Source organism: Lissotriton vulgaris, chromosome 10 (genome assembly GCF_964263255.1).
Source record: "Lissotriton vulgaris chromosome 10, aLisVul1.2, whole genome shotgun sequence".
Lineage (NCBI taxonomy): Eukaryota > Metazoa > Chordata > Amphibia > Caudata > Salamandridae > Lissotriton > Lissotriton vulgaris.
The window spans coordinates 4602275-4620188 of record NC_141698.1 but is presented as its reverse complement, the minus strand read 5'-3'; the positions used below and the strand labels follow the sequence as shown (position 1 = coordinate 4620188).

At 47.2% G+C, this 17914-nt stretch overlaps 1 protein-coding gene across 1 annotated transcript in view; it reads right to left on the bottom strand.

The window, feature by feature from the left end:
• The window catches only part of CACNA1F (calcium voltage-gated channel subunit alpha1 F), a 291317-nt gene that overhangs the window by 93994 nt on the left and 179409 nt on the right, over positions 1 to 17914 (bottom strand). The window contains exons 27-30 of the mRNA XM_086940156.1: positions 15828 to 15974; positions 15086 to 15287; positions 1629 to 1787; positions 86 to 196 (exon numbers count right to left, since the gene is read on the bottom strand). Coding sequence (XP_086796282.1) covers positions 86 to 196; positions 1629 to 1787; positions 15086 to 15287; positions 15828 to 15974 — 619 coding nt within the window. The remainder of the gene's footprint in view (positions 1 to 85; positions 197 to 1628; positions 1788 to 15085; positions 15288 to 15827; positions 15975 to 17914) is intronic.

The following is a 17914-nucleotide window of genomic DNA, read 5'->3' as shown; positions in this document are numbered from 1 at the left end:
AGTGAGGAGAGTACCACCGACCCCGCGGACAGAGTGAGGGTCCCACTAGTCTCCACGTGCACCTCTCCGCGACAAGCGCACTCACCTTCGGTTTGAAGGCGATGATCTTCAGCACCATCTCCACGGTGAAGAGGCCGGTGAACACCATGTTGAGGATGTCCATGGCGTAGTTAAAAGGCTTCGACTGCTCGTAATGCTGGAAGAGAAGGCGACACGTGTGAGACCTCTGCAGGGCCGTCACAGAGGGCGGGGGAAGAAGGCCCCGTTGAGGGGGGCCACTCTAGGAAGGGCCCGCACTTAAGCATACAACATGTGAAATGAATGGCTCACAGTAAAATGAAGATAACAAGTCTAGCAATGACCTTGTGATGTCAGCCTCACTATTAGGGTGACATCTTTCAGCGTTACGAAATACACACAGGGCAAGAGTAGGGGGGACGTATGGTGGCGGGTGAGAGGGTGTACACAATCTGTTATGCACAAATGGCGATTGCCACAGAGTCAATTACTTAAAAACAAATAATATATATATAAACACACACACACATATAGAATATAGTAATAATGCGTAAATCTGATATTTCATGTGTTTCTAAGCGCACTTGATATATGGGTGCTGTTCTATTGCTTGCTGTGCTTGCTATAGATATCCACATTACATCTGTAAATCACAGATGCCAATGCTGTCGGATCCTTTAAGCCTTTCTTCTTTCTAAGGTGGATACAATTCCTGAGCTATGGATCCCACCAAAATGTCTTGCACTGGGCCTCACCACCGCCTGTGACAGCTTCTAAGCTCCATAGCACCAAGCAAGACCCCACCTCTGAGATCATGCCCCTGGGGGGTACCACCCCTCCGTACTGCTGGGATACAGAGAGAGGGGCATCTGAGAACTCCAAAGTACCAAGCGAGACCCCATCTCTGAGGTCCTGGCCCTGGGGGGTACCACCATGGTCCTGTGCAACAAGAAGAAGGATGGTGGGATTTTAATAGTATTAAGTTAGGTCCCACCTCTGAGGTCACACCCCTCCGTACTGCTGGGATACAGAGAGAGGGGCATCTGAGAACTCCAAAGTACCAAGCGAGACCCCATCTCTGAGGTCCTGGCCCTGGGGGGTACCACCATGGTCCTGTGCAACAAGAAGAATGATGGTGGGATTTTAATAGTATTAAGTTAGGTCCCACCTCTGAGGTCACACCCCTCCGTACTGCTGGGATACAGAGAGGGGGGTATCTGAGAACTCCAAAGGACCAAGCAAGACCCCACCTCTGAGATCATGCCCCTGTGGATACCTCCGTACTGCTGGGATTCAGAGAGAGGGGCATCTGAGAACTCCAAAGTACCAAGTGAGACCCCATCTCTGAGGTCATGCCCCTGAGGGGTACCACCGTGGCCCTGTGAAACAAGGAGAAATATGGGTGGGGTTTTAATAGTACTAAGTTAGACTCCACCCTGAGCTCATGCTCCTGTGGATACCTCCATACTGCTGGGATACAGAGAGAGGGGCATCTGAGAACTCCAAAGGGCCAGACGTGACCCTGCCTTTAAGGTCATGCCCCTGGTACTGTGCAGGAAGCCTCCCCGGTGACGTTTCCTCCATAGTGTTTGGACATCTGAGCGTCCTACCTGCATGGCGAGTGCGATGGTGTTCAAGAGGATCAGCACGAACATGATGTATTCGAAGCCTGTGGAGTTGACCATGTACCACACCTTGTACTGGTATTGGTTCTTGGGTATATAGCGCCGCAGAGGCTGGGCCTTCAGAGCGTACTCCACGCACTGGCGCTGGGGGCGAGACAAGGAGAAGACATGGTTACCACCAGAGTGATTAGAACTGAAAGGAAGGAGTGGCTAAGATCAAGGACTGAGAGCCGGGGCAGACACAATGCAACGTACAGGACTGAAGAGGTATCCACACCGGGCAAATGAAAGACAGCAGAGAGAACATAAGGGGAAAAAGGAGGCAGACCTGCAGTTATAGGAGAAACACCCTAGGAGAGAACAGAAACACCGGAGTGGAAAGCGGAAACAATTGAAGGCAACAAAGAAACACCTGAGAGCAAAAGAGAAATGACAGGGGGTGAAAAACAAGAAAAACAACTACAAGCTGAAAAGAAACTCCTGAGAACAAAGAAAAACACCAGAGGGTAGACGAAAAACAACCCAGTGCAGAACCTGAAAAAAAGTACCATGGAAGGACAAAACACCTTTAGGCAGAGAATAACACCTAAGAGTAGGAGAAAAACAATTTATGGCAGAAGAGAAACTCCTGAGGATACAACAAAATGACCTGGTGAGAGAAGCTAGGAAACATGAGGGTTAAAGAGAAACATGTGAGAGCAGAAGAGAAACACCAGAGGGTAGAAGAGGAACATCAGAACGGCAGAAGAGAAACAACTGACTGCAAAACAGAAACACTTGAGGGCAAAGAGAAACACTCAACAATACAAGAAAAACACCTGACAGCAAAAGAGAAGTGCCTAACAACAAAACAGGAAAAATTGTTGGCAGAGGAGAAACACGGGACACCAGAATAGAAACACTTGAGTGCAAAACCGAGGGCAGAAGAAAAAACATTAGGGAAGAGGAGTAACACCTAAGAACATAAGAAAAACAATGCCAGGTAAGAACACCTGAGAACAGAAGAGAGACACTCAGCAGAAGAAGAGAAACACTTAAGAGCAGAAGGAAAACATCCAAGGACAGAACAAAGAGATAAACCTTGGGTCCAAAGAGAAACCCTTGAGGGCAGGCAATAATCGCCCAAGAGCACGCCGCCACTGGGGTGGGCATGTGGCCTGCAGCACTCGTGACAAGTGTGCCGCTATGGCTCTAGCCACCACAGGCTACTCGTGGTGAGTGCCACGCTGCTACCTTCATCGTCGCCAGCTAGCCGCCATGCTCTGAGGGATTGCCCTTCTGATGCTCGCTCTTTCCGCTGCAGTGAGTGCCCCCTCGTTTGGGGTTCCCGGCCCACTTTCAACTCCACATGAGTGGCTGCACCCACTAGGATGCTCGTGGCTTCAGGGTGGCTCATCCATACCCGGGACTGCCTCCGCCCTATCCTGCATCGCCCGTTATGACCATCCCTGCTGGGGACGCTCTGGGCTGGAGCTCGGGGATATCAGAGCCGCTACACTTTGATGGGCCCCTTATAATTGTGGGCTGCAGACAATTGTGCCTCACCCTGTTTGCCCGCTGAGTGAACAACTGTGTCTGCCTGCTGGGCTTGACATCGCCTCTGTGGCTCCGCCGCCATGGGCCGAGGGGACACGAAACAACATAAAGTGACATTTGACCGGCCCTGGTCATTGAAACGCCTCATCCGACATGGACGACGACCAGGACTAGGGGATTGTTCTTTGAAATAGCCTCCTTGACTGACCTGACCTAGCAGACTCTTCCCATCCCATTCCTTTCTCAACAGGCACCTCCAGGCGGAGAGTGGATATGATTCTTCTTACCTGGAATGTCCGAGGCTTGAATAACCCTCATAAAAGTAAGTTGGTGTTATCGTACCTCAATCGGCATGGCATCACGATGGCATTCCTGCAGGAAGCACACCTGCCCCCCGAGACGTCTTCAGTATTTGCTACAACGTGGGGCCTGAACCCATGTTTTGCTCACTATCGCTTCTTTTCCAGGGGAGTCTGCATATTTATTCATAAATCCCTTCCTTTTATCCACCAGTCCATTGTTGCAGACATGCAGGGCGCTACATTATGGTGACAGGAACTATGTTGGGGAGACAAATTGTTTTCTTAAACCTGTATGCCCCGTACTCCGACAACCCCCCTTTTACCAGACCATGGCCACCCTCCTAGAGGGCATTGACGTAGACACCATTTTGGTGGGTGGGGACTTAAATATCCTTCTAGATCCCACCATGGATTCTTCCAGCACCATCCCTTGTACTAAACCACGCTCATTGCATGCTCGTCAGGATATGATACATACCCAAACCCTCTGGGACGTCTGGCGCTCACACCATCCTGCTATTCCGGGCCACACTTTCTACTTTGCTCCACAGTCGGTGTGGACCCGACTGGATTATTGGCTCTTGGTAGCAGACAACTTTCTGTGGCTTTGAGACATCCAGGCGATACCACACACATTGTCTCACCATGCCCCGGTGCGACTGATGCTTACTCTTCCTTATAGATGCGGCTCGGAGCCCCGTTGATCCTTCCCCTCGAAGGCACTGTTGGGCCCGGTTTTTCGCTCCGGGTTCCAGGACGCTTTCATTGGATTTAGGGTCCGTTCAACAAAATGCCACCCTAATGGATTCATTCAAAGCTTACATTCACGGGATATGCATCTCCAAACAGGCGATGTGCTTCGCAATATCCGTAACACTCTGATAGGGGTGGAGAATGAGCCCAAACACAAAGCGAGAGGAATGCCCCCTCACCTGCCCCTTCCGGTCTCCACAGGTGCTCAGTGTTGCTTGAGGAGTTTCATTCCTGGCCGCCAGGGAGCTTATTCTTTTGGGTAAACACGCTATGGCAGGGAAATATGGTGACCTGGTAGGACCCTTGCTCGAACCCTATGCCCTCCTCCGGGACCTGGATGTATTGCCGCTCTGGAGCTGGATGATGGTACCCTTCACACGTCTACCGCGGACACGCTTACCAAAGCAAATTCCTAGTATACATCACTCAACACATCTTGCCTTCCTCCTGAGTCAGCAGCGTGTCAGAATTACTTGGAGGAAAAAGCCATGGTCTGGCTCTCTGACGGCCAATCCCAATCACAGAACGAACCATTCACGGCTGAGGAAATAGCCAAAGCGATTGACTCCATGAACGATTCGAAGGTCCCTGGGCTGGACGGCCTGAGGGCAGCCTTTTATGGAGCCTATCAATCCACTCCGATCCCCCATTTGCTGGAGGTCTGCGCAGAAGCCCCTTCCATGCGAGAAGCAGTAATCTCCCTCCTATTGAAACCTGGAAAGGACCCCAAGCACTGTGCTTTGTACAGGCCACTTTCTCTCCTAAATTTCGCGAATAAAATTTTGGTCAAAGTTTTGGTTAATTGGTAATTAATACTGTTAGATACGATACTGTCACTCATGCAGGCAGGATTATTTTCACATCAGTCCACCTCATTAAATGTGTCCGCTGTCTTAAATAGGATATCCCCACACAGTGGTCGCCCTGCTCGACGCGGAGAAGGCTTTTGACTCCATGGAGTGGCCCTTTCTCATGTCACTCTGCAGAAACTTAAAATTCCAGGGAGGTTCACAGCTCTCATCTCCATACTATACTCGAACCATACGGCTCGCATCCGTATTAATGGTTCTTTCACGGACCCCTTCAAGGGCAGGGGTGCCCTCTCTCACCTTTATTATTTTTTATAGCAATGGGCCCACTGGTGCGCCACTTCCAGGAGTATGCATCATGGTCTACAGTTTTCCACAGGATCGCGCCTTATGTCCATGTATGCCGATGACATCCTTTTTTCGTTCATCATCCTTCTGTTGATGGCTCGCGTTGAGAAACCGCCCGCTCGCGTTGAGAAAGCGTCCGTTCGAGTAAAAATCTACTCGAGCAGCAGAAAGGAAGCAGCAGCTGCTTGCACTGTGCATGGTGCCATTCACGATGATTGCACCTGGCACTTAAAATCACCACAAGCGGCAATTATCTAACGCACTCTGCTGCTTGTGAAGCTTCGCGTACCGTGGCAGAGTTGTTTTTGCACTGCCCAGCCTTAAATTTAACTACAATAGTCCAGGAAGTGAATCAGTTTGGCGAACTATCTGGCCTTTGCATTAACTGGGCAAAATCAGAACTGTTTCCCCTTACTGATGCCACCACCCTCCCAACCTGGGAATATCCTTTTAAAAGGTCCGCCGACACCACCAAACATCTGGGTGTGGTTTTACACAGGAATAGGGAGAAAGTTATCTGATTGAATTATGGCCCTGCGGTCAACAAGCTATCTACTCAAATTGATCGCTGGATACAACTCCCCCTATCAATAGCTGGCTGAATAGCCATTATAAAAATGACAGTTCTCCCTCGATTCCTGTATCGCTTTATAAACATACCCATACCCTTAACCAAGGCCTTTTTTTCTACAATCAGGGGCCTACCTTTGAAATTAGTTTGGGCTGGCCGTCGACCTCGGGTCGCCTGGAACACCCCAACTCTCCCCTACGATCGTGGTGGCTTTGCAGTCCCCGTTTTTCAGCTGTCCTTCGTGGCTCAGGCTCATACTGCGTATCACTGGTTTCACCCGGACGCACGGCTGCCCTTCGCCAGACCGGAACAGGACCTGGCAAACCCTACACTCCGTAACGAACTGTTGCCCCAAGGCATTAGACTGGTCCCCAATGACATTCAGACCTCCACCACTTGCTGGGCCTGGCGGACACTCTGAAGCTCATTGGGCTTCAACTTCTTACATTCAGAGTCTTCCCCTTCCCCTGAACTCATGGCTCCACTCACAGCCGGAAAATGAGTACAACGCGCTCTACATAAACATGACCTCCATTCCTTTGAGGATGTGTTCCCAGATGGACATGTCCTTTCCCACAACCCCGGACTTACACATCCCCTTCATGGATAAATTAATTCTCAATAGACTCCACGGTGCGCTGCGCTCCCGTCCTACCCGCTCGTCCCCGACGAATTGACCCAGATGGTTCTCATCTCATCGCTAAGCTTTATCCTGCGTGCACTCGCTTTTGGTATATAGCCCTGTAGGAAAGTGGGTTTCTGGTGCAGTCATCCCCCCCATGTTTTGCCAGACTACTGATGCACTTTTCCTTGGTGTGCCCTGGGTCCCTGCCAATCAGGTCCCCAGGGCCTGTGTTTTTTCCCCAAAACACCTCCCATTGGCATCTCTGGCCACAGGTCAGTCCCTGGTAACTGGTACCACAGGTACCCAGGGCACTGTGACCAGGGAAGGCCTCTAAGGGTCTTCTCACACACTGCCTCTGCAGGCTGCATGTTGTGGTGCAAAACAAAGTGAAAAGTCGACATGGCACACATCTGTGTGTGTAATGCCCACAAAACACTGCCCTGGCATAGGTCAGCCACCCCTCCAGCTGGGTGCCCTATGTCAGTGGTGAGGGCACAAGGGCATGAGCCCTGTGCCCCTACAACGCCCAAGTCCACTCTTGGATGCTGATGTGGTGGAGTATTTCAATCAGTCTGTGGTAGGATATGGTATTGAAGGCTGCCGAGAGGCTGAGGGGGATCAAAGTTACTGTTTCTCCTCGGTCGAGGAGGGTTCGGATGTCATCGGTGGCAGCGATCAGGGCAGTTTTAATGCTGGATTGAGAGGCGCTGAGTAGCTGGTTCTGCTCCGGGTGGGTCATGAGTTGATTGCTGATGATCTTTTCCAATATCTTTATTGGGAATGGGAGCAGGGAGATTGGCCGATAGTTTTTGAGTTTGCTTGCTTCAGCAGAGGGTTTTTTGAATAGTGGTCTGACCTCAGCATGTTTCCAGGCATCGGTAAATGTTGCAGTGTTGATAGAGGTGTCGAGTAGGGTGGTGAGTTCCTGGCTGAGTCTTTGGTTTCCGAGGTTGATGATGTGGTGTGGACATGGGTCTGTGGGAGCTCCCGAGTGGATGGATTTCCCGGTGGAGATGATGTTCTTCGAGGAGCGCATGTTCCCGGTGGTCAGTGTGCAGGTCGTTTCAGTTACGGTGGTAGCACATTTGTCGAATAAATCCATAGGTGTGGGTTGGGGTTCAAAGTTTCTGTACATGTCTGTGATCTTGCCATGAAAGAAGTGGGCGAGGTTGTCGCACAGCTCCTGTGAGGTTGTGATGTTGTTTTCCTGGCAGCCGGGTTCGAGAATTCCTTAACGATGTTGAAAAGTTCCTTGGGGTTGTTTGCGCTGGTTTCAATGCGTGCAGCAGGGCTGTCTTCTATGTTGCTCTCAGCAGACAGTGATAGAGGTTGAGGGAGGTCTTGAAGGCTGCCCTGTCGGAGCTGTTCTTGCTGGTGGGCCATCTCCTCTCCAAGTGTTTGCAGTCTCGTTTCACTGTTCTGAGTTCTTGTATGTACCAGCTGGCCTTTTTGAAGGATTTTCTCTGGGTGCTGCTCTTGATGGCGATGATGCGATCTGTGCAATAGGTGATCCAGGCATTGACGTTTTTCACTTCCTGTTCAAGGTTGGTGGTGGTAGCAGGGTTGGAGGTGTTGAAGGCATTTGCTCAGCAGGTCTCTAAAATGTTGTTCTACCTCAGGTGGGGGGCGTTGGTCATCTTGGGGGTGATGGTGTGGGAGGAGCTGGAGATGCTGAAGTGGATGACGGAGTTATCGGTCCATGTCAGTTCTGTCACATGGCTGAATTTAGTGCGGTTGCTGAAGGTGAAAATTGGGTCCCGCTTGTGTCCTGCTGTATGTGTAGGGTAGTGGCCGATCTGCGTCAATCCGAAGCTGCTCATACTGTCGAAGAGGTGTGCGTTGGAAATTTAGATCACAGAGGAAGATGTAGTCTACGGCTAGGGGTGCAATGAAGTCGGCAATGGTGTTGCAGAAGCTGGAGTGCGGGCCTGGGGGTTAGTATGCGAGGAGGCCTCTGACGAATGTCTTGCCTGTGTGGAACTTGAAGTGGAGATGTTCCATGGGGTGCTGGTATTGTCAGTGGTAGTGGATCCCTGTGTGGTCTCTTTGTGGATGATGGCTGTTCCTCTCCTGGCTTGTTGGTGCGATTCTGGTGAGTGATTTTGAATCCATTGGGAATCCCTTTGGCAATGTCTGGGGCGGATGTGGGTTTGAGCCAGGTCTCAGTGAGGAAGACGATGTCGGGTGTGAAGGTGGCGATGAGGTCCCATCATTCAGTGGAATGCTTGCAAAGTGACCGTGTGTTGAGAAGGGGGGAAGCAAGTTGGCTTTTTTGTTGAGGTGGTGTCTGTGGTGTTTTAGGTGTGGGGATGGTTGGTGGGCTGTCTGTGTGCAGTGGCAGGTGAAGTGGCAGTGGGTGCAGGTGAAAGGGCCTACCGTGGAGCGTGGGTCAGCGCGATGGCAGTGTTTGTTGTGGCATCTGGGGTCGAGGGTTCAGAGCTTGACGATAGTGTATCTTTGGGGGGTGAAGGGGCCAGGGGTCATGGTGCTGGGATGGTTCACCTGTTTAGGGTGGAGCTCCATTCAGCTCCATGAAGCCATTTGCACAGCGTCATGCCGCCCTTGGCGTGCATGTTTATTTCGAAGGTAATTTAACCATTTATCAGTTGTAATCCTAATGTTGCTTCCAATTTTTTCACTAATCTTAGTCATGTTCATTTTCATCTTCCTTTGTCCAAATCCACCAACACGATTAATGTGCCAATTTTCAGCTTTTTATTATTCTAACTGTGCCGATCCTGGCCTCTTGTAAGAATAAGAATGATGCAGTGTTCATCACAGGCAGTATTTTATTAAACATAAAACCCAATGCATTTCGGGCCCTTACAGGGCCCTTCTTCGGGGGTCGCTACAATTAAAAAAAACACCATTAGCAACAATGTTTTTAAGTATATGTAAAGTTTCAACAAAATTACATAAATGATGCGCTTTTCCTAAATCATTGATAATTGCCATATTGCATCTAACTCCGCATATCCTCCCTTTCAATATACCAAAAGTACACCCATCCTCGGATTGTCACTGTCACCCTCCGTGGTTCTCCATTTCTATGTAACTTATCACGCTTCCCAAGTGGTCCCAAACAATTCTTAAGCCTTAGTTGTGCCCATCCCCCAACCTTCCTACTTGCTATAAAACATCCTTCTCTAGACACGTGCTGATTGCCAAAATTACCGCTGATGTGAAGGTCTTGACAAACTTATGAAACAGGCATATTCTTTGTCATTTTTAAAACGAAAAAAAGTCACTTATTTCCTACTCCTAATTATAAAATTAAATAATTAAACAACTTGTCTTACACCCAACGCTGTTTCATACCTGCTGTGATCTAGCTATTAAAAGCAGCAGTCCGCGTGTTACTTCCTCGAGCTGTAATCCATTACTAACTGCCGGCTCCTTCTTAAGTCCCACCTCCCGAGTAATCTCCCTCTAAGTCACATGTTCATTACCAATCCCCACCCAATTATGTCTTCCCCACATGTCGGACTGCATATCCCAAGATGCATGTGTCGTGGTCGGCGCTGTATTATAACGTGTTGCATTAGTCATTAGTCATTAGTTAAAAACATTGTCTCAAATCTGTGTTCCGAATCCATATTTCTTTGTGCTTGTACCACACTGCTTGTGATGGCACGGACAGTCACCGATGGGCTTACCTTTGGCGCACCTTCATGGGGCCAGCGGCCTCCCAGATGCGTGATTCCGCTGCACGGTCACTCTGCAGCCAACATTAAGTAGTTCCTGGGGTGGACGGGGCTTCTTTTGGCGGGAAGAATAGTGAGTGGTGAAACCCGGCCGTGAAAACCTCAGCGGTGAAAACCTGGGCAGCTGTGGTGTTTCGGGATCAGTCTGGTACAAGCAGGAACTGGAGGGCACAGGGAAGCGGGCGGGTCGGTGTCCAGGTGCCAACTATATATAGGAAAAGGGTATAAAGAGAAGAACCAGACAAGGACGTCCTCTACTCCAGTGTGATTTACCTCAGCCACAGAACCACTGGATGTTACTTCAAACAATATGGGAGGCCTAAAAAAGTCCCAATATTTGCTCGCCGTATGATGACGACACATGACTGCATATCCAAGACCCTGCATCAACATTGCTGGACACGATGGACATGTGAGTCAGATACGGATGATTCTCGGGTCTTAGGAGTCATTGAGATAAGTCCAACTTATTCCCCTCGCATCCACTTCCAATAAGGAGTTTGCCAAAAACCGATCCTTCTTTGCTGTTGCGGGTTAAAACCTTATTTAAATAGCTGCGGATGCAGATGTCTTCCTTAGAGTAAGAGTTACTGACAAGAAACTCAAAGCGGTTTTGGAAAAGTTTGTGCTATTGATGAATCTTGCTGTCCAGAATGATAGTACACCCTGATTACAGTAATTCTTCACTAATTTGTGATACCACAATCTTTCACTTTTAATGAGCTGGCTATAGAAAGAAGGGAGATACGGGGAGGTTTAGATAACATCTACCTTCCTGTAGCATGAGAAAGATTAGGGGCCGTGGACACCAAGCTGTGGAACACTGGCAAACAATCACCATATGACTGAGAGAACTTCTTTGTCACAGTCACAGGAATTACATTTCCTTCGTAATGAGATGAAGCCGCGTACATATTAGTAGATGGTCGAACAATAGACCCTCTGGGACTGATTCACGATCTGCACTATCGAATGCATTTACACTTCGGGTAAATCTAATACTTTTCAGTATTCACAAACTACACTTTTGTTCTAACTTACACTTTTGTATTAAGTCCAGCACTACACATGGCCAACTACTGGTACTGCAACACCCGCCCATAGAAAATAGGGGAAGTACAGACTTAAAATAAAACCCCACAGGAAATAATGTAGGATTAAATTAAATTATTTAAAATAACTAAAACTTTAAATAAATATAAATGCATGTTTAAAACCATACAGAAGTACATATTTATTATTTTCAAAAAATGCATTTTATTCTTTTAACATTTGTTTAATCTTGACGGCTGCCAATAAGTCAGCCTTACAAGCAATACGCTGTCATAAAGCTTTGTGAATGGGTTCAGAGGGCGGGCACGTGAACTTGGAAAGTTCTACATTTACCTCCCGGAAAGAGATATAGCAGGAGAGAACACTCTCCCAAAACCCTCTAAGAAATCTTTAATATCAGACATTCTACAGAAGGAGGCTTGTGAAGGATATCTCCTACAGGTAGTAATTGCTGCAAGGTTTACCTTAAGGTCACCACAATTGAAGGCCAGATAAAGAAAGTGAGCAACCATCACCTCTTCCTGGCGTCTGGAAGGATCGCGGTTCTTTTGAATGCGCCAAAGGCAGAAAGGATCTCTGGTGGACGGACGTTTGGCCTCTCGTAGAATCTCCATAAAGCCTGCAGCTGGTTCATGTGTCCTCATTGGAAGAATTCATAAGCTAGGCTGCTAAATTCAACGATGGAAGGTTGCGATGCAGGGCCCATGCCCTCACATTTGTACAAGAGATCCTGTCTGAACGGCAGACTCCTCCTGTGTGTTCGCTTCTATAGATATCGTCGGTCATCAGAATCCTGGGTATCTGGGCTCTGGCTAGTGGAATCTAGAGGTACCTTCTGAGGATTTTTTCTTTTCTGTGAACAAATCTATCTGGGGATAACCTCAGTCTTGGAAGATGCTTTGCTGGATGTCGTCGTCGAGAGCCCACTCATGGTTTTCTTGGAATGAATGACAAAGAGAGTTGCTTCTTTATTTTGAATACCTGGTAGGTGAATGGAAGTGAGGTGCAAGTCTCTTTCTATTAATTATTTCCAGGTGTATTTTCATTCCAAGGACAAAGGTCTGGAAATGGTCCCTCCCTCAGGTCATACATTGTCGTTTTATTGTCTGTATTGTAAAGTGCAAAAATATTGTTTCAAAAATACTGTGGAAGACAATATTGCCCAAAAAAGGTGTGAATATAATTTTTCAAAAATATCGATATTTAAATAATTTAAAATATTAAATTTGCAAAAAAATAATAAAATGTAAATATTTCAAATAAATAGCTTTAATAAGTTATATTGGTAAATATGGATATACATTTTAATAAAACTCTATTTTAAATTATATTATGTTTGTACTAATTTAATGTTTTAAATAAACTAATTAATAAAGTAATATTTATTTAAAAATGATATGTGTACCTTTGTTAGCGATATTCTCTTCTACAATATTTTTGGCACAATATTTTTGCACTCCACATTGTAAGTATATAAACATTATATTTTTGTAATTAATGTTATTGATAAATTATTAATGTCAATGGATATTGTTGTTCTTGAAATTCTGTCATACCACCCTTACCAGGACAATGGTCTTCTGGTGAGCACACACTACAGACTCAATGAGGGTCTAACTGGGCCCTCTGCTTCCAACGAGCAGTGCACGTCACAAACAGTAAATGACAGAATAAAGATGAGCTGTGGGGCGTGATGGGATACGGAGGGACAGGTGGGGTCTCCGAAGGCATGGTACCAGTCTTATTCATGCTTTCACATTGCATCCTGTCTGCTAACAATGTCCGTTACTCCCTTTCCTTTAAAAAAAGATTTGTGAATAGTTTTCTCAGCGCCTCGAGACCCTCGCTGGTGAAGCAGCCACACTCTACAAATCGTGATTAATTAATAGTCATTTTTCATGTAATTGGTGACTAATTAAACTGGATACTTTTAAAAAAAATTGTAATTTTGTAGCCTTTTATAGGCTGCAAACAACCTTATTTACATTATTGTGCAGCTCCTTTCTACAGAAAGGTATTGTGCAGTTGTACATATGTGCAGCCTTATTTACATATCGTTAAAAAAGTGTTCCTGGGGCCCACACATGCGCGGGACGATTCAGTGCTTATGATTATTGATGAGGATCTCCTGGAAGAAAAGAAGACCCTCCAGATGGGGTCGGCCATTGTATGGATGGGGCTGCACATGCTGAGGATCACAAAGTACATGATACAAATAGGGCCCGAAGATGCCTAGGAACAGGAAGGATACGATACAGATGGGGCAGGGAGTAGTACGGATGGAGCCGTACACACTTTGGATCAGGAAGGAAACTATATAGATCGGGCAGGGAATTGTACCAATAGGGCTCCACACTATTCTATCCGATTTTCTATATAGATCGGGCAGGGAATTGTACGAATGGGGCTCCACACAATTCTATCCGATCTTCTCCACTACTCTACCCTAACCTCTCCTTTCCTACCCTACTCTACCTAATCCAATTCTACCCTATCCTACCCTATCCTACCCAACCCTACCTAATCCTATCCTATCCTATCCTCTCTGATCTTATCTTATCCTCTCCTTTCCTCCCGATCCTATCCTATTGGATCCTATCCTATCCTCTCCTATTCGACCCGATCCTATTCTCTCCTCCCCGATCCTCTCCTATTTGATCCGATCCTATTCTCTCCGACCCTACCCGATCTGAACTTATCCTCTCCTATTCGATCCAATCCTATTCTCTCCTCCCCGATCCTCTCCTATTTAATCCGATCCTATTCTCTCCTACCCTACCCGATCTGAACCTATCCTCTCCTACCCTACCCAAACCTATCCTCTCCTATTCGATCTGATCCTATTCTTTCCTCCCCGATCCTCTCCTAGTTTATCCGATCCTATTCTCTCCTACCCTACCCGATCTGAACCTATCCTCTCATATTCGATCTGATCCTATTCTCTCCTCCCCGATCCTCTCCTATCAGATCCTATTCTACCCTTTCCTATTCGATCCTATTCTCTCCTACCCTACCCAAACCTATCCTCTCCTATTCGATCTGATCCTATTCTCTCCTCCCCGATCCTCTCCTAGTTGATCCAATCCTATTCTCTCCTACCCTACACGATCTGAACCTATCCTCTCCTATTCGATCTGATCCTATTCTCTCCTACCCGATCCTCTCCTATCAGATCCTATCCTACCCTCTCCTATTCGATCCTATTCTCTCCTACCCTACCCAAACCTATCCTCTCCTATTCGATCCGATCCTATTCTCTCCTCCCCGATCCTCTCCTATTTGATCCAATCCTATTCTCTCCTACCCTACCCGATCTGAACCTAACATCTCCTATTCGATCCGATCCTATTCTCTCCTACCCGATCCAAACCTATCCTCTCCTAGCCGATCTGATCCTATTATATTCTATTCTGTTCTATTCTAAAGTGAAATAGGGTCTGAATTTAATTATATTGAGAGATTAGTTGGTAGGAACAAGGCTACAGATGCTATGGACCGAGAGGAATCTGATGAGCCTCAAACAATGCCTGGTTAAGGTGTGATCGTGGTAATGATATGTGCTTTCTATAGACCTGAGACAACATTTACCATCAATCACCTAATATAGAAATACTATTCTCTTCGTATACTAACGCTATACAATTTTGTGAATGATATTGCTAAATTTTCATTAATTGCTACTGTACCTTGTAGAAAATCAATAAACCGTTATGTAAAAAAAAAAAGGTGTGAAGTTGGTACCTGGTTCTTGTCCAGCTCGCAGTTCTTGTACTCTTGCTCGCCTTGAGCCCGGAAGGTGATGATAACAAAGCCCACGAAGATGTTCATCATGAAGAAGGCAATGATGATGATGTAAACGATGAAGAAGATTGAGATCTCTACACGGTAATTGTAGATGGGTCCCACGTTCTCACCGTTGGCATCGATCGCTTTGTACAGCAATCTGGATTGAGAGAGAGAAGACAGGGACATTTGTGAATGGTACTCAGCAGGATTGGGCTTGTATCCCTGCTTCTATGCCCCGTCACTAACAGGGAGGTCTGTGAATGGTCTCACCAGGATTGGACATGTATCCTTGCTTCTATGCCCCGTCACTAACAGGGAGGTCTGTGGACCGTCTCACCGTGATTGGGCATGTGTCCCTGCTTCTACGCCTGTCATTCCCACTCTGCTTCTTTCACACGCTTGTACTCTACATATTACAACACACACCTTTTGCCTTGTTCCCATGATGCCTTTCTCTGTTCATATAGCTCCACTCCGTTCTTACCCTACAGGAATCCTCCACCTTGGTTTCTTGGCATTAATCCGTCCAAGCACAGCCACAATCACCCTTAGCATTTCTTTTCATTTCGATTCACTAACCCATTCCCCAAGGGAGTAGTGTAATCTTTTACGATGCTGTGTGTCCCACAACCACACCCTAAAATACTGGATTTTGCAAAAGGGGTACCTCCTCCTGGCTTGCCCTGGAAACACTTACGCTGGCCACCCCTCAAAGGTGGATACGGTGAAGAGGGCCATCATGCCAGAGAGGACATTGTCGAAGTTGAAGTCGCTGTTGTGCCAGTTGCGCTCACGGACCATGGGGTGCCCCACGTCCCCTTCTTTGTACACAATGAAGGTGCCCCTGCAAGAGAGAGTTCAGTCAGGATCTGGGAGGCAGACATTGAGAGAAGCACTAACAAAGATGTGGGAATAAAGAGGAAGTAGGCTATGGCTTTGGAATCAGAGGGGCTAGCAAGGTAGAGAAAGAGGAAGAGCCTAGACTACTGGTGTGAGCTATGAAGCAGGAAAAGAGCATGGAAATAGAGTGTCTGGGTGGGTCGAAGCACGGATGGAGCTAAGATGATGTAATCAGAGAATCAGGAAGATGGAGACAGACGAAGAGGAAGTAAGGCGATGGAATAAGCATGCTACAGAGGTGTGACCAGAGGAGGGGGAAGGATGCAGGGACTACTTGACATATGGCTAATAAAGTGATGTGCAAGGAAACCAGGGAGTGTGGGCATGGAGGGGGCAGAGAATGGAACCAACACCCCGTATTCAGATCTAAGGGTGAAAGTGGAGGGTCAAGTATTTCTGATGATGGTGGTCTGTTGTAAAAAGAAATACCTAGACCTTGTTTTACTGACTTCCTATATCTATTGAACTACACGACATGTTTTAGCAGGAAATGTCTCATGAGGGATAAATTGAAGCTGCAAATACCACAGATCCCAGAACGGGATGGCTAGGTTTGCCAGCCTTTTCTGTGAAAGTTTCTCTAACTTCTTTAGTTGTTGGCACAACAGTGAGATGCAGACCTGTAGTCTTCATTCTGATTGGCTTGTGGCACTGTAGCCCCCCTCAAACAGCTGAAGAAAACAATGGGAGCTGTGGGCAGGGCCTGGTGACATCATCCGGGCAAGCCTTTCCGAGAAAGGAGTGTTTTATAATTGTACACTATGGACCGTGCAGCAGGAGGGCTGACACCAGATCCATCTTCGTCATCCTCTGTGCTTGAAAACTCCAGGGCCAAACTGCTCCCAGATTCCATACGTTAGAGGCAAACGATATCAGGAGAGACAGCAAGACCCTCAAAGGAGGAAGAGAATCCTCCATCCGAAGCATCTGCAGAGGATCATAATCTCTGCCATGTTTGCTTTCGGTCCACCCTAGTTCATGAGTGTGGCCACTTCTTCCATTCAGCTCCTCAGTGTCTGGAAATCTTTACGTGTTCCACTTGCTCGTAGACAGTCTACACATCCTCAGCGTATGACTGAGATTAGACTGAATCTGTCCAAAGAAAGGTCCAATGAACAAGGCTGAATGACAGGGGGACAGCAGAGACCCCCATAGAATCCCATCTCCGCCTTTGTTGGCGCGATTGCATTGGCTCCCAGCAACGACTAATACCCCCTGTGTACGCCTTATTAGACCACGGCGTCCTCTTTTAGGAGTTATAGTAGAAATTCAGATTCAATGGTTTTGAAGGAACCAACAGAACCAAAATATGGAGGAGACATCATCTCTTCGCCTATAACCATCAGAACATCTTTAAATAAGGGCATCAACATGGCTTCCGCCCCATGTTGAAGTTGGTGCCCATAGAATGGATGCCTTGGCATCTGTTATTCTCTCAAATCTGCTGGAATTGCACTCTTACAATGTATGTCTAAGATTATAAGGGAAAACCAGATGTAGGAAGGAAAGTTTGTAACATGCCCGGCTCTAAATTGTTGGTGACACCTCATTCAAACAGGAGGCAATGTCTTGGGCCTTGTAACTTTACCCAGGTCCCTATTCTTAAGAGAGATAGTACAAAGACGTATCCCATCTGTGGCCTACGTGTTCTAAGGCGCCATGTTACATCCCACATAGCTCAGCCCGGAAGAACGGCCTCCATACGGATCCAACGCTTCTCAGGCTCCTGAGACTCCATTCAGAAAGGATTCGAAGCTGGGCTGCGGTGATACAGCATGTCATCGTCTAGTACTAGTCTCATGAGTTCTTTGCAGCTGAAAGAGGCAACTTAGACCAGTCCCTTTAAAAGACGTTCATTCTCCCTTGGAGATCAGTCTTGCTTTT